The sequence below is a fragment of the Taeniopygia guttata genome, chromosome 28, assembly GCF_048771995.1.
Source record: "Taeniopygia guttata chromosome 28, bTaeGut7.mat, whole genome shotgun sequence".
NCBI classification, from domain to species: domain Eukaryota; kingdom Metazoa; phylum Chordata; class Aves; order Passeriformes; family Estrildidae; genus Taeniopygia; species Taeniopygia guttata.
Genome location: NC_133053.1, coordinates 2,987,675 through 3,013,026, shown reverse-complemented (window position 1 = coordinate 3,013,026; position 25,352 = coordinate 2,987,675). Strand labels below are relative to the sequence as shown.

General features: G+C 50.1%; 3 protein-coding genes across 7 annotated transcripts in view; 1 reads left to right on the top strand and 2 right to left on the bottom strand.

The window, feature by feature from the left end:
- Window positions 1-178: 178 nt before the first annotated feature.
- On the bottom strand, window positions 179-3,063 carry MICOS13 (mitochondrial contact site and cristae organizing system subunit 13). The gene is made up of 4 exons (XM_002196900.6): window positions 2,911-3,063; window positions 1,582-1,738; window positions 780-831; window positions 179-353 (listed from the first exon to the last, which is right to left on the bottom strand). Exons 1-4 carry the CDS (start codon window positions 2,937-2,939, stop codon window positions 256-258), a joined length of 336 nt encoding a protein of 111 aa, XP_002196936.2. The 5' UTR covers window positions 2,940-3,063; the 3' UTR covers window positions 179-255.
- On the top strand, window positions 2,483-8,829 carry LOC121468066 (hydroxysteroid 11-beta-dehydrogenase 1-like protein). 3 transcript variants are annotated; one of them, XM_041710906.2, is made up of 8 exons: window positions 2,483-2,789; window positions 3,736-3,917; window positions 4,560-4,690; window positions 5,832-5,943; window positions 6,315-6,406; window positions 7,383-7,476; window positions 7,802-7,967; window positions 8,205-8,829. In XM_041710906.2, exons 2-8 carry the CDS (start codon window positions 3,833-3,835, stop codon window positions 8,389-8,391), a joined length of 867 nt encoding a protein of 288 aa, XP_041566840.2. In that variant the 5' UTR covers window positions 2,483-2,789; window positions 3,736-3,832; the 3' UTR covers window positions 8,392-8,829. The 3 variants fall into 3 exon arrangements, with proteins under 3 accessions (XP_041566840.2, XP_072775359.1, XP_072775358.1); XM_072919258.1 differs by lacking the exon at window positions 2,483-2,789 and adding an exon at window positions 3,331-3,693 and having other exon boundaries at window positions 3,822-3,917; XM_072919257.1 differs by lacking the exons at window positions 2,483-2,789; window positions 6,315-6,406 and adding an exon at window positions 6,791-6,882 and having other exon boundaries at window positions 3,331-3,917.
- A 180-nt stretch (window positions 8,830-9,009) lies between these two features.
- The window catches only part of CELF5 (CUGBP Elav-like family member 5), a 37,754-nt gene continuing 21,411 nt past the window's right edge, over window positions 9,010-25,352 (bottom strand). For 2 of the 3 annotated variants that reach the window (XM_030256604.4, XM_030256605.4), the window contains exons 4-13: window positions 21,171-21,299; window positions 20,534-20,613; window positions 19,429-19,575; window positions 14,692-14,836; window positions 13,947-14,093; window positions 13,670-13,732; window positions 13,499-13,582; window positions 12,348-12,491; window positions 12,084-12,248; window positions 9,010-11,163 (exon numbers count right to left, since the gene is read on the bottom strand). In XM_030256604.4, coding sequence (XP_030112464.1) covers window positions 12,121-12,248; window positions 12,348-12,491; window positions 13,499-13,582; window positions 13,670-13,732; window positions 13,947-14,093; window positions 14,692-14,836; window positions 19,429-19,575; window positions 20,534-20,613; window positions 21,171-21,299 — 1,067 coding nt within the window. In that variant the 3' untranslated portion in view covers window positions 9,010-11,163; window positions 12,084-12,120. The remainder of the gene's footprint in view (window positions 11,164-12,083; window positions 12,249-12,347; window positions 12,492-13,498; window positions 13,583-13,669; window positions 13,733-13,946; window positions 14,094-14,691; window positions 14,837-19,428; window positions 19,576-20,533; window positions 20,614-21,170; window positions 21,300-25,352) is intronic. The other variant, XM_030256606.4, reaches the window with a different exon arrangement.

Genomic DNA, 25,352 nt, shown 5'->3' with positions numbered 1-25,352 from the left:
CCTTCAAGATTAATTCAGCTTCAGAATAATCTATTTCATTTCTAAATTTTAGAACAGAAGCTGTTCTCAGCACATGGCCATCACTTCACAACTATCTGTGATTCCTGGAGCCTTGGATCAGTGCTAAGACAAAGCAATTATTCCACTCTGCAGGCTAAAACCAACCCAAATACAAATGGAAGTTCCACCAAAGTCTTTTATTGTAGCCCTTACACGGCCAAGCTGCCCTCCAGAGGGGTGGACTGAGAATCCTGTTCATTTCACAAGATCCTTCATGTATTTCCAGCCTTCCACTGTGTATTCACAGGCCCTGGTGGGAGCTACAGACAAGGCAGACATGACACTGTGCACCCCTGCAAGCAAAGCAGAGAAGAATTACCCCAAGATCATCATTCAAGCCAAATTTCCCAATTTCTAACACTACCACTGTAGATCTCTTTAAGCCCTGAGCATTTGTGACACAGAAATTCCAAATTCAGGGTCTACATGAGCTAAGACAATTACAGGACTGAGCTCAGTTCTTTGTTTAAGTCCTGTTTTATTTCTGGCCTTGCCACAGTTACAGTTCTGGACATGTCACAGTTATTTGTGTATTGTGTTTCCCCACAATTACATAAAGATTCTTTGCTACACCATAAAACCTATATATTACTAGGTATTTATAACATGCTTTGGCATTCAAGCAAAAATGCCTAAAATTATAATAGCAATGGGAATGCTCATCCTTTCTGAAAAGCCAAAGACTGGGCTCAGAATCAGTTAGTAAGCAGTTATTTTACCTTTATTCCAATAAGCAGAGAGGGAAAAGTCAATTTTTGGAGTGGGTGGGAGCTAGAAAAAAAGAGACAGACAAAATATCAGCACTTGAGGGGTTTCACTTGGAATTCACATCACCTTGGCAAAACCTCTTGACCCTCAGATCTCAAAAATACTTGGGTGCCTATTCTCCACAAGCCTCAAAAGGGACCAGACATGATGCTTAAATCTGGGCTTTGCTCTTTCCTGCAATATAAAGTAGGTGCAAAAGGTAGAACATATTATTTAGGTGCTCCTGAAAAATCGTCTCCATGGCTGTCTCTGTTAGTTTATAATTGTAATATGAAAAATCTCCTCAAACTTTAAGCAAAGGTCTCTTATTTTCTGAGGATTTTAAAAACTAAGAACTATTCACAGAGGAGGGGCCTCTTCAAGCAATTTAAATTCAACTTGAATGTTTAGCAATGTGAAAAATTGGGAGGATAATATTTTCATTGTTTTTCTTAAAAACAAGTAGGATCCTTCAGAAGAAAACTACATAGTGAAATACTTCCCACAGCATGTTTGCAATCCCCCCCACCCCCGACCCTGCATAGGCTGCTTACCCCTCTCCTTTGAAATAACATCTGTGAGCAATGTCTCTGCCCCAAATTTAGCATTTTATTCGCCTTCCATTTCAATCCTCTTCAAAATATTTGCAATGTGAAATCCAGTTTCAACAGTAAAACTCCTGCCAGGCTCACCAGAATCAGAATATCACCCCTATATTTTCTCTTCCTGATTCAGAGGTGTTTGTGTTGCAGGGATCACCTGAGCAGCCCTTACCTCCCAGCCCAGGTAATCTGTCCACTCTTGGATAGTTGGAGGCAGCGTTTCTTGAGCTTTTCTGAGTGCTTCAGCACCTTCAATGCCACTGCCCAGCAGCCCCTGGTCATGTGCCACGTACACAGCAGCTCCAGCCAGGCCTCCTTTGATCAGAAACCTGAAAGAATTGAAAGCAGAACAGTTCAGTTCGTGTTCTGACCATCAGTGCATCTCTTTCAGTGGTTGTGACTGCCAAAGACTGTATCAGTAAAGAAATCTCATGTCTTACTGGAGGTAAAAATCAGCAGAAAAATACCTACCTATGTTCCTTGCCTTCCCAGGACAACTACTGCCTGTCAGCCCCTTTAAACTACTTCTAATTCACATTTTATCAATTATGGTTTTCAATATAAAAATGAGAAAGGGTCAAGTTCCTCAAGAACATGTGCCACTTTTTAAAGCCTGAGAATCACTGGCATATTCCTCTGCTAAAAGCAACTAAAGAATTCTGCAGTGGGTGAGCCATCCATATTAATAATGTGGTTCTTCTTGATAAATCTGATATTTATCTAATAAATCTGACAGATACCAAGATCTTGTTATGCTCAGTGAACACCTGGCCATGGTGTTTGCATTGCCAAGGCTTTTAAAGTTTCCTGCATGATGTGCAGTTACCAGTTTTACTGCTGTGATGGCAACCTACAAAAGGGAAGACGGGAAGAGAATATTTGGCATTTATTGGCATTTCCATTCTAAATAAGAGATCGGAGGTAAGTGACTTTCCCAGATTCACAGAGGGATGTTTTCCCTTTAAAAAAAACAGCCAAAGTTATTGTACAAGGGGACAACCCAAAATTTGGCAGACAGCAATACTGCAGTAGTAGGACATACGACAGATACAATAGAGCTGACAAGAGCGAACCAATTTTTAAAGTCGTGTATTCACACGCATTTCGAGGAAAAGCGATTTTTCTGCTAAAATGCACTGTTGGGTCCCAAGGATACCCTTCCGCACTGCCTCGCTGTGGGTGTACGAGCAGCTCCGAGCCCCGCGCTACTCCCGGGTTTTGTTACACGTCCATTCCGCCCACAGAGAGCTGCAGGGCCCTCCCGGCGTGTACAAACACACACCGGGAGCTGCGGGGGAGGCGAGGCCAAGGGCGTGCAGCCAAGCGAGCAGAGCGAGGGACAGGGCCGGCCGCGGGCCTGGGGACGGGCCGGGGACAGCGGTGAGCACTGAGGCGCGGGGAGCACGGGGGGAAACGCCGTGCGGAGGGTGCGGGAGAGCCGAGCCGAGCCGAGCCGAGCCGGGCCGAGCCGGACCGGGCCGGGAGGGCCCGCGGGACTCACTTGACAGCGGGCAGCAGGCGGGCGGCCATGGCGGCGGCGGCACCGGGACCGTCACGTGCGCGCGCGGCCCCGCCCGCGCCGCCGGCGTCAGGGGCGTGAGGGGCGTGAGGGGCCGGGCAGGGCTGAGGGGATGAGGGGCGTGAGGGGACCGGGCAGGGCTGAGGGGTGTGAGGGGACGGGCAGGGCTGAGGGGCGTGAGGGGACGGGCAGGACTGAGGGGCGTGAGGGGCGTGAGGGGCGTGAGGGGACCGGGCAGGGCTGAGGGGTGTGAGGGGACGGGCAGGGCTGAGGGTGTGAGGGGCGTGAGGGGCGTGAGGGGACGGGCAGGGCTGAGGGGTGTGAGGGGACGGGCAGGACTGAGGGGATGAGGGGACGGGCAGGGCTGAGGGGTGTGAGGGGGCCGGGCACGGCCGAGCCGAGGGTTTGAGGGGCGTGAGGGGGCCGGGCAGGGCTGAGGGTGTGAAGGGGCCGAGCGCGGCTCCTGCGCCTTTGTGGCGCTGTCCCCGCCGCCCGTTTTGTCGCGCTGTGTCGCAGCTCAGCCCGCTGCTCCTCTTCTCCAGACAAGGCTCCGTCCTGTGGGCTCTGCCGCCGCCTCCCTCCCGAGATCCGGCTGCTTTGGGGTCACTGCTGCCAGATGTCATCAGTCTTTAATGAATTAAGAGTTCTCTAAGATTAGACACTAAATTCAGGGGGTTTTTCTCTCCTGTGGTCTGGCGGTGTGTGGAGGCTGGCTCTGAGTGCAGAGCGCTGTGGGAATTGCCGGTGAAAGATCCTTCCCCTCAGGTGGGCTCTGGTTCTACAAAACCCTTTACGTGCCTCTCCCAGGGCGGCTCCAGGAATCAGAAGAAGAAGAACACAGTATTATTTTGGCTGAAGTGCTCAGCTTCAAGACTTCACTTAGTTCCTCACAGCTTGGAGGGATATGAAGCCAATTGGAAAAGTGCTTTGTGCTACAGGGGCTGTAGCTAGGCTCATAACTTTCTTCTGGAAAGATGACTTCAACCCAGGTAGGCTCACCAAGCTGAAATAAAAGTTACACAAGGGAAGAGGTTTAATTTCCAAACTTTGACTGATGGTCTCATTCCTACCCGTAGTCTTACTAAAGTTGGTTGCCCCAAAGCAATGTTTCATTCCCAGAAACAAAGAGAAACTTGAAACAAAGAGGAAGACAAAATGGTCTAAGAGCAGGGATCCTGTTGTCTCTGTGGGGGGAAAAATGACACTTTGCTACTGCCTTGCTCTTTTTATGTTTTGGTTGTAAATTCCATGGTGTCAAGAACCATTTCTGTAGGTGTGCAGTGCCTGGCACAAGAGGGCTGATGTGTCTCCAGGCTGATGAGTAAATGATATGCAGAGAGCACATAGCCTGGTTTCTGGTTTATGTTGTACAGCTTCTCAGAAGGTGAAAAACAACTTGGTTCTTGAAAGATTTTGTTCTAGCAACCCAGGCTAGGCCCTGTGGCACAGCTAGCTGGCATCATCATGTAATTGCATCACCAGTCCTGCCTCTTCTAGTTTTGGAGAAGCACCAGGAATTTTGAGCACTTAGGTGCATCTTTCTTCTTTAAAGCTCCAGTAGTATTTAAGGCAGCTCGTCTGCTCTTTCTTCACTTACTTCTGTATCTTTTATTCTCTTTCCCATAAAAAAGAGAGCCTGTCTGGTGCCCGTGTTCTCGTAACTGGAGCCAGTGCTGGGATTGGAGAGCAGATAGCATATCATTATGCCAGATTTGGGGCTGAAATTGTGTTGACTGACATAAGGGAAGCTGTGCTGCAGAAGGTAAGAACCTCATCCTTGTATGGGGGAAGACATGAGAGATTCGGGCTTTTACTAAGCCAACAAAAAAATTAGTTGTCAGCATGATAGATTTTCCTTCAGAACTGTTAAACATAAACCCAGAAGAGAAGTTGGCCTGTACAAGAAGATGCAAATACAGTGCCTGAGCTTTTGACTGCCTGAACATTTATTTATATGAGGGGATGGTGTGAAGCTTCATCAGGGAAAGTTCAGGCTGGACATTAGGAAAATGTTCTCCACTGTGAGGATGATCAATCCCTGGAGTAAGTTCCCCAGGGAGCAGTGGTCATGGCACCAAGCCTGTCAGAATTCAAGGAATATCTGAGCCACATCCTTAATGATAAAGTTTGGTTTGAGGGAGTCCTGTGAGGAGCACGGATTTGGATTTGATGATCCATATGGGTCCTCTTCAATTTGAGATACTCCATGAACCACAATTCTTGTGCAATATTGTCCAGATTTTCAGAGTCCAAATTGTTCTATTTGTAGCTGTTTTGTTAAAAACTCACGACTTTTTGTAGCTTTTTGATAAACTCCAGCAGATGAGACTCCATCTTTATGAAATGGGAAATATTTAGAAAGGGGTAGCTCTTTACTTGTGGAGATGTGTGACTTCCAAGGAAGGTTCTTCACTGTGAAATGGTGCAAAAGGTGACTTGGGGACAGTGAGTGTAATAATAGTTCCTAATGACTGGAAGGCATTATTTCAGCAAATAGCTAAAATAATGCCAGGCACATTCACACACTCAACATAGCAAAGGAATTATGAAAGATGAATTATTTTCCAGTTATTTTGGAAAAAAGAGAAGAACTTAATGTAAAGCATAACCCTTGTTCCAGAAGATTTCTCCTGAAGAAGACTGGGTTTTTTTTCAAGTGAATATTGATCCTGTCCCAAAGTAGATCATTTAAGCAGACAGTTAAATAGAGGTAACTCTTTGCAGGATGCAGATTCAAAGTCTGGATGCAGAATGAGCTCTCCGTGCCCCAAACAGCAGTAAAATTTAAATTAAAGTGTGTCTCTGTTCAGAACTCTCACTGACTGTAGTATGTGCTTTATGGTGCCCTTTTCCCTTAATCTTTTTCCAAATATTTTAATCTTTGGGATGTATTCTTTTTCAAGGTGGTGGAGAAATGCCTGACACTTGGAGCAAAGAAAATATTTTATATCGCTGCAGATATGTCTTCCCCTTCAGAGCCTGAAAAGGTTGTTCAGTTTGCTGTCCAAAAGCTGGGTAAGCATCCTGAGCATCTCTTTGGCTTTCAGGTGTATGCACAATTCTCATTCTAGGAGCTTCCTGCTTCAGTTCCTTCAACTGAGAAAGGTGTTAAGGACGTAGATGTACCTCCAGAACTAAGTTCTGAGCCTGAATCATGCCAAAACATCATTTCAGGGAGTTATTGTTAAAATCAAACAGTTTTCCTTTCAGTTCTATTCCTGAGGAGCAGTCAAAGCTGCTCCCAGGTGGGCATATTTAATCTGTCTTCATGGTAAAGCACTTCCAGCCTTCTGAGGGAGTGGTTGAGCCCTCCTGGCATTTCTGAGCTCCCTGGTTGATGGTCAGGGGATGGGCCCCTTGTGTGACTGCTTTTTCTGCTGTCCAAGGGGGCCTGGACTACCTCGTGTTGAACCACGCCGGCACCAACCGCTTCCAGGAGTGGGCTGGAGATGTGGAATACACCCGCTGGCTCATGCAGGTGAGGCTTCCCAGCTCACCTGGAACTGGGTGAGCCTGGCTTTTCCTGCAGCAGCTTTGGGAAGCTCCAAGGCAAATCCACATCTGTGGCAGTGGCTGAGACAAGCAGTTTGGAGGCTTTGTTGCTAGAGAGGTGTTTTGCTCAGATGTTGCACATTTGTGAAGAGGAATGTTTGGGAAGAACTTCAGACTTCTTCCTTCTGTCCTTCTTACCTCCCTTTAGCCCAGGAGTTTGGGATTGATGGGTAGTTCTAGGCAGTTGTGTTTAGTTCAGGAAGGTCTCTAAGTCAGCAGCCAGCATTTCCTACTAGTCTATGGCATGTACACAATTGCAGAACACAGAGTTGTTTGAAATGGTGTCTGCCATTTGAGTCTCTGTTAACAGGTTTAGAGTTTTCCTGTAGAATCACCCTGGTGCCAGGTTTTGGGGCCATGGAAATGAAGAGCTGTTTTCTTGATTCAGTCTTCTTCATTCAGTAGTTTCTATTTCATTTTGGAAGGAGTCTTTTTGCTAGAGAGTGGGAACATAGGAACATAGGTAAGAAATTCTTAAGAGAGCAGTTAAGCTCTGAAGAGATGCTGAATTTTGTGCCTCATTGTAGTCTGAGCTCAGTCAAGAGAAACTTAAAAGGAGACTTACAAGAAACGTAGCAAACTGAGACTGGTGTCTTTGGTAGGGATTGCAGAGTGAAGAATAGCATAAAGGAAAAGCAGGGACAGCTAATTTTATCTTGTCAGGAAATCTGTATGTTAAAGCCCAGGCATAACCTTTGCTCTGGATCTTCTTCTGGAATCTGAAAGACTCATGGATGCAATGCTTGTCCCCATCTGTAGAGATGATTTTTCTAATTTGATGTTTGAAAAGGCAATTCCAAAACATGCTCATTTCCATTTCTGATCACTCTACTGACTTTCTTGGTTCATGCTTCCAAACCCTCTTGCTTCTTAATAATAAATATCTACATTTATTATTCCAGGTGAATTTTTTTAGTTATGTGGCTCTTGCCACAGCAGCTCTTCCCACCCTGGAGAAGAACAGAGGTGCTCTGGTGGTTGTTTCTTCCCTCACAGGTTGGTGATTTTACCTGGAGTAAGTGGAAAAAATTACTTGGCCTTGTGGAAAAAATGATTCCCAGTACTGTTCATATTTCTCTATTGTTCAACTCCTAAACACATTTTCAAACTGTGCTTTTAACAGTATATAATAATATTATAATAAATACTTAATAATATAGTAATAGTATTCTAATATACTTACATAAAGGGAGACTCACCTGAACAGAACATGAGCTGATACCGTATGACAAAGCCTGCATCTTCTCCCAGATTCCCTCTCCATGGATCCTCCTTACACCCAGTTTCCTGGGGTTTTCCATTCTTTCTTTTCCCTTTCCAGGGAAAATCCCCACTCCATTCACCACTTCTTACTCTGCCACCAAGTTTGCACTGGATGGATTTTTCAGTTCACTGCGCCATGAGCTCATCATGCAGAAGAAAGATGTGTCTGTCACACTGTGCATCCTGGGCCTGATTGATACTGAGTCAGCATTGGAGTGCACCAGGTATGTGTTTGTCCGCAGGAATGCATCTCTTCTAGAAAACATGCCAAAGTATGCACAGCAGCTCTCTCTAAGAGGGTGTGTGCATCTGCCTGGGGAGAGTGAACCTGCCTGGGCACACCACAGGGGCTGTTCATTATGGAACGGGAGCAGGCAGAGCCCTGTGGGGTCAGCGTGCCCAGCTCGAACCCCAGCAGGGGCTGCCTGGCTTGGAGTGACCCTGTGCCCGTTGCCTTGCAGGGGCAAAGTGCAGCTCAGAGCCTCCCCCGCTCCCGAGGCCGCGCTCTCCATCGTCCGGGGCGGAGCCACCCGGGCGCACGAGATTTTCTACCCGCGGTGGCTGCAGCAGCTCCGCTGCCTCTGGGCTCTGTTCCCCAGCAGCGGGAACAGCGTGCTACGGTCTTTCTATAACTACAGCAGTCCCTGAGGGGTGCCCAGTCTCATCCTATAGCCCTTCTAATCACATTCCTGCCGTCCCACTAAGCATCCCACTCAACCACTGGTATTAAGCAGGAACAGGGCAGCAGTGGTGGCAAAGTCCCCTTTTCCTAACAGACTCATGGTCTGTCATCATGCTTCAGCCACGGTTCTGCTGCTGCTACCCATCAGTCAGAGACCTTTCCCGTTGTTCACTCTGCCTTAGCCCTCCTCCCATCTCCCCATCTCCTTCAGCCTCACCTGTCTCCTTTGCATCCAGCCTTTGCTCAGTCCCAGCTTTAACCCCTCCCTGTCTGTCTGCACAGGATGTCCTGGAATGGCTGTACATTCCTGGGATATCCTCCTCCACTACTTCATTTTAGATTCCCCTTGCTTCCTCTAAGTAGAATTTTTATCTCTATTTTATAATAAACAAGTTTTTAATGTGCTGGTGTTATGTGCTGATGCTTCCTCTGTGAAGAAATATTGGTCCCCCGGATTCTGTGGGCCAAGGTCTGTTTGCTGACCCCATGTGATCTGTTAAATTAGCACAGGGCTTTGGCAATGTCTTCAAGTGTAAGCATTACCTAAAAGTAGGTGCAACCAACAACATGAAGGAGAGCCCCAGTTACTTAGCAAGTAAAACTTTTATTAAATAAATTTAGGATTTTTTTTTTGACCAGAGTGAGGAATTTGACATTGACAAAGCTTGTATCGCACCTGTAACATTGTACAGTCACATCAGTAACTGTGATGGAAGAAACTGTAAATGCTTGTTTTAAACCAGCTTGACCTAGGATTCCCAAAGTCCTTTTTTTCCCATTTTGCATTTGTTCATATTTTTTCTTTTTTTTTTTTTTGTTTTGTTCAAAATTAGACTAAGTTTAAACTTCATGAAATTACTTGTAGCAGAAATAAAGTACATTATACAAATCACATACATAATAGATGTTAAGTATAAAAATGGTATTTACAATAAGTAAACATGGACTATAGAAACACACAGACTCTCACAGCTTCATTCACCTCTCATAAACTCTCAGCGTCAGACACAGAAGGGTGGTTGAGGAGATCTGAAGGTACTTAAAGGACTGTGCCACAAACACCTGAACAAAGGGCAAACTGGAGGAGAATGAGAGTTGGCCGAGAATCTCCAAAATCCCCATAGCTCACTTCATTATCAATTGCACCAACTTTGCCCCACCAACTCTCTTGTCCCTATTTCAATGTGCTCACACACCCTCACACACACTCCAATGTTTGTGGTACCTTATCAAACTCTGGAATATTGAAATCGTTCATTCCTAATCACTCTGGGGTTTGTTGGTCTGTTCTGCCTTGCTTTCCTTTCCTTACTTTTGTAGAAACTCGAAGAGACTGTTCCAAACTGTTCAAGGGATGTGCCTTGTCAGGATGACACACATCCCCCACTCCCAGGGGATCTTTTTAAAATCCAGTTCTGAACTACATTCTGTGCTTTAGACTTTGTGTATATAGTGTATAGAGCTGTCCCTACACATATATATGTGTATATATATGTATATGCTGCATAATGTAGACTCTGTCTCTTGGAGGGGGTGCTGAGGGGGAAAATTCCAGAATGGAACCCTCTTTCTTCCTATTTTCCTTGCATCTGCTGGAGAAAGCTTTGCAGCGGGTGCACGAGGAGAGTCCTCCTGCTGAATTCAGAGGGTGCAAATGTCCTGTGTCATCTGGAAGAACTGCCCACTCTCCAGTGCTGGTATCCAACACAGGGAGGCAGTGTGCAGCCCCTGGGAGCCTTCTCTAGCTGCGCTGGAGATTGCATCTGCTCACACTCCCTCATCTACTCCTGCCTTCATCAAGAAAATGCAGTTGCCATGGAGAGCTGTGAAACACGGATCTGTGCCATGTGTGGGGAGGCAGTGCAGTTCCTCTAAGTAAGGGGACTGGTTTCCTGTGCTTTCAGCCTAATCACGGAGTGCTCAGGGTAGGGGCTGGCACCACATCCCAGGAGCTTTGTCTGCAGAAGCCCTTGGAAAGGTAAGACAGAGCTCTCCAGATCCTAAACCAGGCTGGTGCTAAGGTGGATGAGTGACTCAAGCTGAGCAGCTGACTGTGCCCTAATCCTGGAGGAATGTATTTCTCCTTCTTCTTGCTCGTGTTGAGCAGAGAGATGTGCTCGCTCGCTCTCTCTCTCCCCAACCCACCCCCAGCTCCCTCTCTCCAAAATGTTCAGGCCTATCTGCAGTGCGTGCTGAGAAGACACTGTTGCAAAGGCAAACCCCTAATTTCCAATACCTCTTGCAAGCAATCAGTCTCTGAATGGAAAAGTTTGGTCCTGTGAGCTAGTTTAAAAAAAAAATAGAGACTGTATATATTTATAGTTATCTATGAAAGGGCCAGAAACAGAGCAGGAGGGAGGGAGGGACGGAAGTAAATTTCCACACATCACTGCAGTAACCTAGAGACACACCATGGGTTTGCTTGGTCCATGTTCTCCAGCCACACCCCGAGAGGAAGAGCTCCGTGTCCCAGGGGCTGCTGGTTTGCTGGTCCCTTTGCTTTGCACCACGTTAGCAGCAAAAATGCGAGTCCAGGCGTGGCAAGAATCTTCCTCCTGGGCAGATATTGAGCCTTCTCTTTAATTGCATGTCTTGGAGAGGAGGGGAGGAGGAAGATGGGGTGGGTAAGGTGGGAAGCCGAGGAAGGAAAGGGGTGGTGTCAAAAGAGTCGATAAATTTACTGGCCTCTCTGAAAATCAACCTGAAGCAGGAATTCTTCCTCTGGACTTTCCCTTCACCTGAACAGAAATGGAGGAGGGAGGGAATTGGGAGGTTAGGAAGACATCTGTGCAAACCTCAGGCTTTGAGCTGCTGCTGCTGCTTAAACATGGAGGACTCTGACCCAAATCATATCAGCCCTCACTTGCTCCCCATCTGTAGGCTGGCAGGAGCTGCCTCTTGGACAGCAGCCCTTCAAGGGTCTCACCTTTTCTCTGCTTTTCTGTGATCCCTGTGAATCACGGGATTATTTTTTGTTACCCCAGAAAGCATTGTTTGCAGACTAACTCCTGGGCCCATGTAACAGCTGAAAACTACTGGGGTTTAATACCTTTTTAGGCAGTCAAAAGATTTTTGGGAACAGCCAGACAGCAGAGTAAAACCTTCCTTGGATGACAAACAGGCCATTGGAACCGTCTGCCTGTCAGGGCCCTGAGGGCACTCACAGGCCTTGATGAACTTGACCAGACACCTGCACTGTCTGTCCACACTCTGCCCACAGCTCCAGGAGTCTCCTTACAGCCCTGTGCCATCAGCCTTTGTCTGATGCACAGTGTGCAAGTGCCAGTCTCCACCTGTCCACGGATCTGTCCTGTCCATGGATCTCACTACCTGCGCTCTAACCCCTGGACTGGCTTCCCACCTCAATGTTTACTGTTGTCATTATAGACCTGCCTGGCAATCTGGACTCTGTCTGACCCTGTTCACCTTCACCAGACCCGACCCTAACCCTCTCTGGCTTGGCTTTGGGCTTGCCCCATTGCCACAGATTCGCCTGCTGATGGTTGAACCTGGCCATCATCTCCAGGCCTGCTCTGGTCGCCCAGCTCAGGTGAAGCCTCTGCCCCACCAGCTGTGTCACTGCCTCCACTCCTGGCCTCCCAGTCTGCAGGGAGCAGCTGGACCCTGAGCAGAGCTGTGCCCTGCTGGGGCAGTTTACCTGTGCTGCAGAAGTGACTCCTGCGTGCTCACTGCTGTCAGTAGGGATGGTTGGCATCCTTGGGCCGTTTTAACTGGACCTTCAAGCGTTTCATGCCAATCTGGAAGCCATTCATGGCTTGGATAGCAGTCTGTGCACTGGAGGGGTTGTCAAAGCTCACAAAACCTGAAGGAAGGACACAGGATGGATGACAGTGGCACTGCTGGTGCCATGTCCACTATCAGTCTCATTATTATTGATCATGCCTCCCTTGCCTGCACTTACCAAAACACTTGCTCTGGTTGGTGGCACGATCCATGAACACCTTTGAGGAGATGATATTGCCAAAGGGCAGGAACATCTGCATCAGCTCGTTGTCTCCAAACTCCTGGGGGAGATGGTAGATGAAGAGATTGCAGCCTTCAGGACCTGCAGGTATGGGGATGATGGAGAAGGACAAAACAGAAAGCCCCCAAAGAGCAGGGGAAGAGAAATGGGCTCAGCTCACAGCACAGCACTGGAGGAGAGCCCTAGCACTGCCTTCTTCTGCTCTGCCTCCCCTTGCTTGTCCCTGTCACTGGTCCATCAAGGGATCTGAGGGCTTTCAAAGAGCAACTGGGATACTTTATACAAAACTAGAGTTTCTGGAGAGCAGATTCTCTTTCAAAGCTTGCCTAGTTCCTACACAGGGTGCTGGACACAGCCAGCTCTGTGAGTGTCTGGGTGCTGTTTTGCTGGAAGGAAATCAGCTGAGGTGAGAGCTCACAGCTGTCCCAGTCCTAGGAGAGTGGCAGACACTGCTGTGTGAAAGCTGCTGCTGTAGCACTCCCTGAAGCGTCTCCTTCAGTCCAGAAGTCACAGCCTTAACTGGAAACCTCCTGGGCTGACCTGGTCCTGTCCACTCCTTCATTTACTCCTTAGGAGCACAAGAAGCTGCTCCCTTGCTGACACTTGCTCTACCCATCAGGTGCAGAGACAGAATGCCTTTGCCTCCAAATTCTATTCAAGCCAGTTTTGAAGTAAGATGAAAATAAATTCAGTAGGCTATGAAGGCTGAAAAGAGAGGAGAGCACATTGCAGAGGCTGGTTTGACTGGTTCCACTGTGGTTCTGGCACCAGCAAAGAGGGGATGAGCACTCTTTGCCCCTGGGAAGGTGCTGACTCTCATCCCCTTTGGCATGAAAGGTGTTCCAGGGCCTACTGCCCCTCTGCACCTGGCAGCATCTGGCCAGACATGAGGTCAGGAAACATCCTGTGATCCTTCCCAGCCCACTCACTGCAGACATGTGGTGGTTTCCATACCCCAGCCCCAGCATTAAAGATCAGTGGACAAAAATCAGTGTTATCTCCTCTCCATTGGCTCTGTTGTGCAGAAGATGAGCTCCACAAATCCCACCCATGCCACTGGACACCCCTATTCCCACTCTGCTCCTCACCTTCTCGCTGCTGCTGCTGCAGGATGGGAGGCTGCTGAGGGATGCTCTGTGCAATGGGGGTGATGGTGGTGGTTGGATACACAGCTGTAGCCCAAGGAGACAGAACAAACCATTTACCTGAGGATCTGGTCAGCCACACAAGGGCCTGAGGGAGACAAGGGAAGCTGGTACCTGCATACTGCTGAACTCCTGTGAAGGCTGGGTGCAAAGTCTCTGCTACTGAAGGGCTCTGGGCTGCAGAGAAAAGCACAATTAGAAGCACAGCAAAGGCAATCACTCATGCATTCTGTGTGTCTGTGTGTACTGTTGTTTCCCACCCTCGCCCCCAGGTGAGTCTCAGTGCCTGGCTGGGAGGGAGCTACAAAAGTCTGGGGAATCCAGAGAAGAGGAACTAATTGCAGTTCCTCAGGTCTCTGCATGGTGGGCTTTTTTTTATTGCTCTCAATACCTGAATATGGCACAAGGCCATTGGTGTAAACTGTTTCCAAGGTTGGATGCCCATTTGGGAATGGTACCACTCCAGTGAATCCATTGGAAATGGGTGCCACCAGTCCTGGCATGGCCGCTGTTCCCAGGAGAGGTGGTGAATGTAGCCCTGGAGAGCAAGAAGAGAGGATATCCATGAAAGTCAGGGTCCCACAAAGCCCCTGCTCCCCCCTTCCACCTGCCTGGCAAGACTGCTGTGTATAAGCCATTAACTCTTCTCTTTGGCACATGGAGATGACAGACTGGTGCTAGAGCCTTCACAAAATTAAGAGGCAGCACTTGTGGGAAGAGTGTGAGAAGAACTGCCAGTCCTGAGTTCTGTCAGAGCTTTGGGGGCAACACCTTTGATCTGGGATTGCACAGCACCTGGCATGACACATGCCTACTCTGACAGGGGTTTGAACCCAACATGCATTATTGCTGTGGGACGATGATCATGAACAGCAACCCTGCTGATCTGAGTCAAGTGCAATCCTGGCAATCCAGTCCTTCTTCACTAAAACTGCAGCTACAACGCATGGCTGTAGGGCAAGAAGATGTGTGTAGAACACGTGAGGGTGTCAGGGGGTTGCAGGAATTTGTGCAGAGACTGCTGTGCTCAGAGGCTGCACTGCTGGGAAGCAGCGAGCTAATGCAGCTGCTGGCCTGGAGGTGCAGAACCCTTTTACCTGGCTGGGCCCTGTGAGTTCCCTCCAGGGGGTTCTCACCTGACGCTGGTGCGATGGGAGTGGCTGGCAGCCCGTTGAGACTGACGGCCCCGATCTGCTGGATGTGGCACGGGGAGAAGGCGACGCCCGGGCTCAGGTAGCTGCCGTGGGAGGTGGAGAGAACCGTGGTCTGCTGCTGCATCAGCTGCAAAGCAGGACAGTACAGTCAGGGCCTCCTGCTGCCAGGGCCCTGCAGAGCTGGGGGAGGCTGTGACACCAGCCTGGCTGTCACCTCCCCCAGGTGCTGCCACCTGCCCTGGAGCTTCCCCAGACACAGCCAGACCTGCTGGGGTGGGCAGTGGTGGCTGTCCTCCCCAGAGCCCACGAGGTTCCTGCAGCCATGTGCTCACACAGCTGCTGTCCCTGCCAGCGTGGGACAGTGGCCACCTGTGAGAGCCACGCTGTCCTGCAGGCAGGGGACACAGCTCAGGGGGCATCCCAGAACAAAACCAGGGCCACCCCATGCCTCGCCCTCTCCGTGGGCCAGCATCCCCGAGGGGTTGTGGCTCACTCAGCTGGGCAAGGGCATCAGGACAGGCCCCTTTGGCTCAGAGAGCTCCTGCAGCACCATGTCCCCACAGGCCCTTGCACTGTCAGGCACAGACCCCTCTCCCTGGTCACTTCTGCCAGGACAGTGGCAGATTTAATAACACAGCTTTAATAACACAGATTTAATAACGCAGCTTTAATAACACAGCTTTGACTCGAGGAACAGGGCCCAGATCCCTCTGCTTTTGCCCAGCCTCCACGAGCAGGTCGTGCTGGGACACGCAGGGCTCGCTCTGGCACGGGCACCAGCTCTGTGCCCAGGCCCAGTTCTCCTGGCCTGCTTTGCCCTCTGAGCTCTGGCCCATGAACCCCTGAGCTCAGGCTGTCCCCTGGCACTGGCCTGCACCCTGGGGCTGGGGGACATCAGCTCCTCGTGGTGCCATGACACACCTGCCAAGGCAGAGATGCAAAAGGAAGGGTGGGAGTGTTGGGAGGAGGGTTGAGAGAAGAAAAAAATCCTTCTGGTCCTATTTGACCATCAGTGGGAGCACAAGATGCCCTCAGAGTGTACTGGCAAAGAACACTTAGTTCTGGATGCAAAATGATCCAGCCCTTTATCAGCTTTGTCTTCACATCAAGCAAGAAGAGCAGGGGAGGCACAGGCACGGCTCTTGGGAAACCTGAGTTCCTCAGGAGGAGCTGAGGGGTGACACAAGGCAAAACACAAGGAAACAACAAAAATCTTCCTGACATTGCCACACCCCACCGTCTGCTCTGCAACACAACCACAGTGCTCTCCAGGAACCCACCTCTTCACCAATGGCTGAACTCAGTAAGGCAGCTGGGGCCAGGGCTCAGCTGAAGGATCTGGTAACTGTGAGAGGTTTGTGGCCAGCTAAACCCCCAATTCCTCACACAGAACCTGATTGTGGCTTTAGCACAAACAGAAGAAGAATTTCATGGCAGGACTGCTCTGTAAGCTGGAACAAGCAAAGCCCCTGGGTGAAATTGGCTGGAGCCCTTTTGGGGATGGGTGAGTGCTCCCAGGCCCGCCCCAGCGCGGGGCTCTGACAGCACAGGGGTCACTCCTGTGCCATTCCAGAAAGGAGAAGCCCTGCTAGCACCTCTCTGGTCACCACCACACCATCCTGGCTCCCCTGGAGCTGGGCTGGGATCCCCTGGGAGCCCTGCAGTGAAACGAGGCCTCCCTGGGTCACAGGGCCCTGCAGAGCCTCTGTGCAAGACCCCACGAGCTCCTGACCCCACTCCGGGGTGGGAGTCACGTTTCCTACTCCCCATCACGTTCCCTACTCACTATGTGAATATTGATCTTCTCTTTTCTCATTAATGCCTCCTCTGTGTTGGACCAAGGCTCCATCCAGCTACATGAGCACCAAACTGGCACTCTGGAATTGTTCTCATCACTTACATAAAATTATCATAATGAACCATAAGAGCAGAAATAAAAGGGGGGGGAGGTGTGAACAAATTATGTTTTGTGTTTGGAACTAATTGATTTTTGATATACAAGAAATACTCAAGCATTATAAGCACTTAGGAAATTGCTCTAGCTGCCTTTTTAAGACTTCAGGCCTCTTTTTTATTGATAAATTTTTTTCAGCTCCCAAACATTTCACTGAGTCCACCTGAACTAACTTGTTGAATAAAATGAACTCATTTGCAGAAGCACCTGGGATCAAAACCTGATTTAAGCACTGAAATAAACTGCTTTCAGATGCTTAGCCAGTTGTACTTCCCAGATGAGACTTTTTCGTACAGTTTCAGCTAATATGCACTGTTTGACATTTTAAGTACCTTATTTTGCATATTTGCATAGATCTGAATAACTTTAGACTGAGCTTAGTGTATGATTATTTCATGTTTAATTTGAGATAGTTTTTGAAGGAGAAGGTTATTAATATAAATTTAAAACAGACAATTGAAAGCAATCCAAAAACAACCCAGGCTCCAAACTTCTTCCTAAACCTCTGGGGACCACTTTGGCTTGGTAACTCAGCAAACCCAGTGGGGCCAGGGAGAGGAAGCTGTTGTGTATTAAATTATGGCCACAAGAACCTGTGATGCTTCAGATGCACCAGTTCACCCCAGCAGCTCTTGCTCCTGTCAGTCTGGTTCAGCCACATCCAGAATGGTCAGGAACCAGAATGGTCAGAAACCAGAATGGTCAGAAACCAGAATGATCAGCTGCATCTCCCAGCCCTGGGGGGACCTTGGGTGCAGCATTTACTCCTCCAAGCCCAGAACCAGGAAGGCAGGAGGGATTTTGGGCTTCCCCTGAGCCCTGGCTCAGCAGAGGTCCCAGCTGCCAAGGGCTGCCCGTGGCAGAGCATTCTGAGGAACCATCAGGAGATTCAGCAAGGAAATCCCTCTATTTGCCCCCACTTGCAGAGATGTTAGGTGGCATTCCAAAGGGCTGATTCCCTCTCCCTCTGATGGTGGCACTGTGTGTGTGTGTGGACTGGCTGGGATCTCTCCTCCACAAGGGAGACCAAAGACAAGGATGGCACAAGAGAAGAGTCAGGTGTGAGGTCAGTGCCTCAGGGAAAAAAAAAAAAAAAAAAGGAGAACCAAAGAACCAAACCCAGTGGGAAGTAAAAGGAAAGGAAGGGAAAAATCCCAAAAAAGTGGGAGACAGGCTGAGTCTCAAGTCAAGGGGAAAGCCAAAACAAAGTCACAGAGCAGGAAGGCCAGTGAAGAATCAGAGAGAGAGCAACACAGTAACAGACACAACTGAGAGAAAGAAGATGCAGACAAGCAAGGAGGCACAGCTTAGACCTGACTGCCTTCTTGTCATCAGCAGGGCTTCCTGAAGATTAAAAGGCCGAGTCTGGAAGCTCTCACTGCTCTTCTCCTTACACAGCATGGACCTCAAGCTGATAAAGCACCTCCTGCCATCATAACCTCACTGTGTGGTCCAGCCCTGCCTTCTTCACCAGCACACCATGCCCAAGTCAGAGCCATCTCTAGGACAGCAGGAGACACACCAGGATGTTCATCTCATGGCTGGCTACAATTCTGACCTCTGGCTCCTGGACAGAAAAGAAGGATCCTGGCAAAAGGTGGTGCCTGGTGACAAAGGGTCCTTCATATAATCTGTGTTGGATCAATTCTATGTTTGGCTTGCAAATTTCCCCTAAGTTATGGAGCCTCATATGTATTTCCTTTTTTTCTCATCCATACTTTTGCCACACACTTAAAATGCATTTTGCAGTTTCTGGGGAATCTTTGAGGAAACAGCCAACAACTGAGAAGCAGTTCCTCCTCTGTCATGAATGAAAGGAAGGTACATCAAGGAGCTGCTGAAGCCAGAGGAGAGGTGTCCACATACGCAAGAACAGGTTTATTGCACTCCCCTCTAGGAAATTACTTTCAGTAACAGTATCTACTTTTGAGTTCTTTGCCAACACAAGAACTCTCGTGCCTTGAGCAATTTCTGAGCCTCCTTCCATGGGCTTTAGACTTGGCAGCAGAGACCTGAAAATGACAGTCACCAAGGAAGCTCAAACAATGCTCCACCACAGCTGATCTGCGACTTGCTGATTTTGGGACCTACCTCAAACATCAATGGCAATTGCCACCATGGCTCCAAGGCAAGGAGGTTCTCTCACTAAAACCCAAAGCACAGCCAGGCTGCTGAAACACCTCTGGCTCTCTGCTACCCACTGGTCCCTCTCCAGCACCTTGCAAACTCCACAGTCCCACTGGCCAAGTGAGAGAACCTGGGAGCCAAAGACAGCACTGGGGGAAACAGGGCCCTCCTGGGAATGCCAGCAGAGAAATGAACTCGTGAAGCTGGGTCCCAGAGCTCTCCTGCTGCTCCAACCCTAGAGACAGACATTTGTGTCACAGAGCCAGAGGAAGGGTTCACAAGTTGGTATCACAGGTGTGTCAGACATCACCCAGGAACCAAGGCTCTGAGCTCTCCTCATAACAAGACAGAAAGGAAGTGGGTCATGACTGACCTGCTCCCAACACCTCCAACAACATCAGAGAAATCCCAGGCTCACTTTGAGGTGGTCCCAGCTCTCCCCTGCCCCCCCTTTTCCAGGAGAAAAACGCACAAAAACTCTGCAGGACAAGGCAGCTGAGTGCTGAAAGGAGCCAGGAGCGCTGCCAGGGGCTGGGAAGAAGCTTTCCCAGAGGTGCAGGAGCTGAGTTGGAGGTGTCCCAGGGGCTGCCCGGGGCCAGCAGGGCAGCGTTCCCCCCCCAGCCCCGCGGGATACTCACAGCCTGCGCATAGGCGCTGTATGGGCTGAACGGCAGGGAGAGAGATGGAGTGAAAATGCCCAGCTGCCCCACCATTTGCTGCATACGGCGCAGGGTCCTCTCCTTATCTGTGTCAGCAAACTTCACCACTAGACTGGAGGAGGCACCCTAGGCACAGAGAGAGGAGACAGAGAGGAGGCAGGAGAGAAGAGGCGTGGGACAGCCAGAGAGTCAGCAGTCAGGCAAGGGAGGACGGGGCAGGACAGGCAGCAGAGAGGAGTGGGAAGAGGTGCAGAAGAGCAAATATCGGCGTGGAAGTGCTGGGGAGCTGCCTGGAGGCTGAGCTGTGCCCTTCCCCATCTGTCTGTCCATCCAACCCTTCCCTCTCACACCCTTGCCCTCACACAGCTGCCTAGGTGGATGCACACATCCCCGGCTGCGCTCACCAGGTGATGCTGCAGCCAGGAACACCCAGGGCATCGATGGCACCACCCTGAGCTTGGCTGGACAGGCAGAGCAGCCCCAGGCAGCTGGGAATTCCCTGGCTGCAGCAGTGCACTGTCCTGTCCGTGAGGTGGCCCAAATTCAGGCTGGAGATTGCCAGAGATGAGGCCACAGCTGCAGCTCCACTTGCACAGGAAGGCCCAGCTGCAGCCACACAGCCCCACACAAGGCACAAAGGGCTCCCACCCACACCCAGCCCCAGGGGCCTCCTCTGCTGCCTAAATCAGAGAAGCAAGGAGTGCTCAGACACTGAAGCCCTGACCACCCATGTGGCTGAACTGTCAGCTTTCACCCTGCTCACTTTTGAACAGGTAGCTGTTTCCAACCCAAAATCATGGCCTGATTTTTGGCTCTCTCTTATTTGGCTTTTACAGCTGTGAGTGCTGTCCCTCCCAGTCTGCAGGAACACGGCCATAAACAGCAGCCCAGGGGACAGGATGGTCACTCTGAGTGGAGCACAGACGTGCACACACACACACACACACACACACACCTCCCAGCCACACCAGTGGACACTGCTGCTGAACCTGTCGTGGGTTTTTGGAGAGCGTGGGGAGGTCCCTGCAGCAGGGAAGTGGGACAAGGATTAGGAAGAGGGGAGGTCCCCTGGCCTTATACTCACGGGCATTGTCTGGCTGCCATGGAGTGCGTGGATTGCTGCCTGAGCCTCTGTGTGAGATGAGAACTTTACAAAAGCACAGCCTGGAAAGGGACAGAAAGAGCACAGGAGATTGCAGTGACAGGACTGCTGTGAAAGTGCCATCACGCAAGAGACAGTGTCTGTATCTCGGGTAAGGCAAAGGAAAGCCACCCCAAGGAAGCAGGGAACAAAAAGGTTGACTCATCCCAAGTCCTCTATCCTGGAAAAAAGAGGAAGGGTCTCAAATTATTACTCCAATGATATACTCTACAGATGATGACACCATCTCCACCCTTGCCCCTGATCACCTCTTCCCCAAATTCTCTGTGGGTACAAAAACTTCAACCTGCAGCCCCAGGTGGACAGAACAGGCTCAGAGTGACCCTGACAGCTCAGCTATTCATCATGTTCTGCTTCCCCTCCTGCTCCCTCAGCCTCTGCCCACCTTCCCCAGTCCCTCCTGGCAGCACAGGACTCTTCCTGCCCTGCTCCCTATTCCTGGCTGGTTTATGGGTTCCCCTAAATACAGGGAGGAGAATGAGTGCCCCAGTGGGAAGGTGAGGCTGGTGGGCTCCACCCAGGGCAGGGACAAAGGGCAGGACACACAGAGGGTTCACACCTTTGCTGTTCCCATCAGGTCCACGGAGCACCGTGCATTCATCAATGACCCCAAACGGTTCAAAGAGCCGGAGCACGTCATCCTCAGACTGCTGCTTATTTAACATGCCCACAAAGAGCTTCCTGTCCCCTAGGGGCAAACACAGAAACATCAACCTTCTATGAGGCTTGCAGTCCAGAGCAGGAGAGGAACACTTAAGCACAAAACAGCCTGGTGTTAAAAACATGCCTGGCATGGAAATAGTTTGCTGTTGGCTGAAATGCTTCCAGGGGTGAAAATGCAGGGTCTGCCCAAGCTGCTCACACCTTCAAGGGTTTGTGTGGTTTCCCCTGTCCTACCCTCCCCAATGGAAAACAAAGGATTCATAATTTCCTTTTATTTATTAGCCTTTTCCTTTGAATAATCCAAAAGAAATTATAGTAAGAAAAACTGGGCAATGCCATTTCTGTTGATCAGCAGGTGAAGTCCAACAGGTGCCTTAGGTAATACAGCAGACCAACCCAGGCAGGCTGATACATTCCAGGACCTTTGACTTCTGTTTCCTTTTCCTTCTCTCCAAGACCACCATTTCCTTAGCTGCCATGTAACCAAGCATCTTGATTTCCATTTCCCCTTCCCCACTCCAATCTAACCAGCTGTTTCCCAAGGCTTGGGATAAACCCTGCCATCCTGGGTCCCAATCTGCCTCACTGTAGGATCACCCAAATCCTACAGCTGGGTGAAGGCCAACCATCAGCTCCATGGTCCCTGCTGCCCTCTCTCCAGTGGCACTGTGTACCCGTGTCACACTGGCAGGGAGCTGCAGGAGTGGCCAACACCTCCAGGACTTGGAGCTCAGCCTCCTGCTGGGCTCCTCCTCAAAGAGAGAAGTGAGGATTATGGTTTTGTTGGGATGGGTAGGTATGGAGGCAAGGAAGGGGCAGAGTGCCTTCTCCCACTCTCTGCCCAGCTCAGCACCCACAGGAGCCCACCCCATGCCTGATGCTGTCCAGCCAAGCACAAACACAGCAGTGTCTGGGGCAGCATCCTCCCCAGACTGATGTGAGCAGCAGTAAAACAGCACAACACCGAAATCCCAGCCCAAGCGCCAGCTCAGCCTCAATTTTTGCCAGGAAACAGAATTAACCTTCCCCCACTGCCCCAGATCTGAGTGGGGAGACAGGACCCACAGGAGGGAAGGTGTCAGGACGTGGCTGTGGAGCAGCAGTGCCAGAGGATTCCTTATTGTCAGCGACAGGATGAGAGGGGCTGGCTCCAACCAAACCAATGCAATGTGACGCACGTCAGGGGCAATAGCAAAGGAGCTGCTCTCTGCTTGAGAGTGCAGTGACCTGAAAAACAACAGGTCTTGGAGCTACAGCAGCACAGCAGCTCCAGGGGGGTGCTGTGGAGGGATGCCAGGCAAGGGTGGCACATGACACATTCACACTGTCACCAAGGCTCGCCCCAGCCCCTGCCAGGCTCCTCTTGGCTCAGGTAAGGAAGGAAGGCACCCTCCCTGCTGCTCAGCCAGGTGCAGATGCGCTCAGCAGCACACACAGGCAGGACCTACTCGTGCCATGGCTCCTTCCCACAAAAGCAGATGCACACAAGCAGCACTAATGGATGAGCAAAAGGCTCACACACGTCCTGGAACACACTTGTACATCCCCAGCCCCCAGGGATATCTTCCAGAATGAAATTCCTTAGTGAGCAAGAGGAATGTGCAGCCAGGCACCTCATCCAGCCTGCAGACACCTCACCCTGCCCCAGAGCCCCAGCACAGGCTCAGCCAGGCACAGCTCTCTTGTAGCCCCAGGCAAACATGTGCCACTTGTGTCCAGCACACACATCAAGTGTTAGAAGTGCTGCAGCCCAGGCTCTTAACCCACTCCCAAGCAGATACTCCTGATTTATATAACTAGAAGTGGCTGAAATATATGGCTTTGCATATTTTTTTTAAAGGCCATGTTTCCCAGCTTCCCCATTTTCATGAATCCCTGGGTAACTACACCCATGGGAATTTCATCCCCTCTGTCTTCCTTGTGATCCTTTCTACATTTCTCCCTGCACCTGCATGGCAGTGGCTGCCTTTGGAGACATTATTTCAGCTGACTGAGTCCATTGAAATTGGTGATGCCCAATAATCCCCAGCCAAGGCAGAGAAGTTCATAAAGCAGGTGCTGTTCAGCTGCCTTCTGAGCAGGGAGACAGCACCTGCCCCACAAGGGCCAGCTCAGGAGTGCTGCTGGTCAAAACAACCAGAAAACAGCACACAGAGAAGGTGAAAAATCGGATTGGAAGAGAGGGGGTGAAAAAAAAAAAAAGGGACTGGACAGGAACAAATTTACTGGGCAGTGAAGAGGAGCATGGAAACTAAAGGAGCAGCAGCTCTGTGGTGTGACTGACATCACCTGGTGTCAGATGTGAGCCCAGTTTGGCCATGGCAGGGCACACTGGAGGTCTGGAGGGTTCCTCCTTCCTCTGCCCTGAATCTCCATTGCAGCTGCAACCAGGCCTTTTTTCAGACATGCTGCAGCCTTTGGGTGGCAAACATGGGGGAGCTCCTTAAAAAAATCATCAGCACAGGGGAGAAATACATTGGGAAACACTTGCACTGACTTTAGGTGCAGTGAAATAATCCTCTGTTCTTTGAACTAGCAGGCAAATAACTGTGGGCTAAAATTGTACAGCCAGAAATGCACCTGATGGTCTTGCCTTTCTCTTCAGGGACCCCTGGCTGGCTGGGACAAGGAGTGCTGAGAAGTCTGGGAAAGCCAGTTATCCTACACCTTGCAATCAAATCAACATCAAATTACAAGTTGCTCATTATTTTCCCCTTCAGAGAGCCCTCAGATTTCCTAGGTAATTCCTGTGGTTTCTTCCTCACATCATTTCTGTTGAATCAAAAGCATTTTTCTTTACCCTGCCCTGTGGGAAAATTGAAACAGTGACTGCTCCAACCCTGCAGCTTTACAGGTCTTCTGCTGTGTGATAGGGCTCACTAACAGAACCTTTTGGAAGCCCCACCTTCATGTGGGAATTTCAGCTTTCCTTTTTGGAATTTGGAAGAAAAAAATGCCAGTCTCCCTGGCTATGCAGCACAGGTTAAAACTGTGACACCTTAGGGACTTAAGCTATAAAGGCAAATATAAATACACACACCTATGGGTTTGGAAAATTTTCTGAATACCAAGAAGAGCAATAGTAAAAGGGAATGAAATCACTGACAACATGAGATTTTTTCCACACTGAATCCTGCTTCATACAGGCTGGTTTTGAAGATGACACGAAGGAAAATGATCCAGCCTGTTCCCTCTGGATGCCTCTGCAGCAGCTGGCACCTCTGAAAGGGCTCTTTGCTGCTGACCTCTACCTCTCTGCATCCTGGAGCCCAACCCATGATCCGGGATCCTCTCGATTCCGTCAGCTTCCAAACAGGGCTGTTCTCACACAATATCCAGGCTGACTCATCCCTCCCCAGCCGAGCTGCAACGCTGCAAACCCTTCCACCTGATCTGCTATCAACCCCTCCCACCTGAGCTGTGATCCTAAAACCACCCATCCCAAACCCTCTGGCACTCTCAGGGCTGATCCCAAACCCGCTGGCACTCTCAGGTCATCAGCTCCATCGTTCTTCAGCTCCCCACAGGGATTCCTGCAGCACTGGAAGCTCTCCCCTCCCCTCCTGCTGTTTTCCCCTTCACTTTCCCTACAGCTCCTGCTTTTCACCCTCTGATTGGCAATTTCCAGTGCTGTCCAGCAAGCGGGGAAATTCGCTGTGATCTCTGACTGTCGAGTTCCCATGGAAACGTGCTCTGGGCACCGTCAGCCGCGCAGGCAGCAGGAGGGGCCAGCATGGAGCACGCTGCTGCTGATGAAGGTACCACACTGCTGCTGAAGGTACCACACTGCTGAGGAAGGAACCACGCTGCTGCTGAAGGTACCATACTGCTGCTGAAGGTACCACGCTGCTGCTGAAGGTACCACACTGCTGCTGAAGGTACCACACTGCTGCTGAAGGTACCACGCTGCTGCTGAAGGTACCACGCTGCTGCTGAAGGTACCATACTGCTGCTGAAGGTACCATGCTGCTGCTGAAGGTACCACACTGCTGCTGATGAAGGTACCACACTGCTGCTGAAGGTACCACACTGCTGCTGAAGGTACCATGCTGCTGCTGAAGGTACCACACTGCTGCTG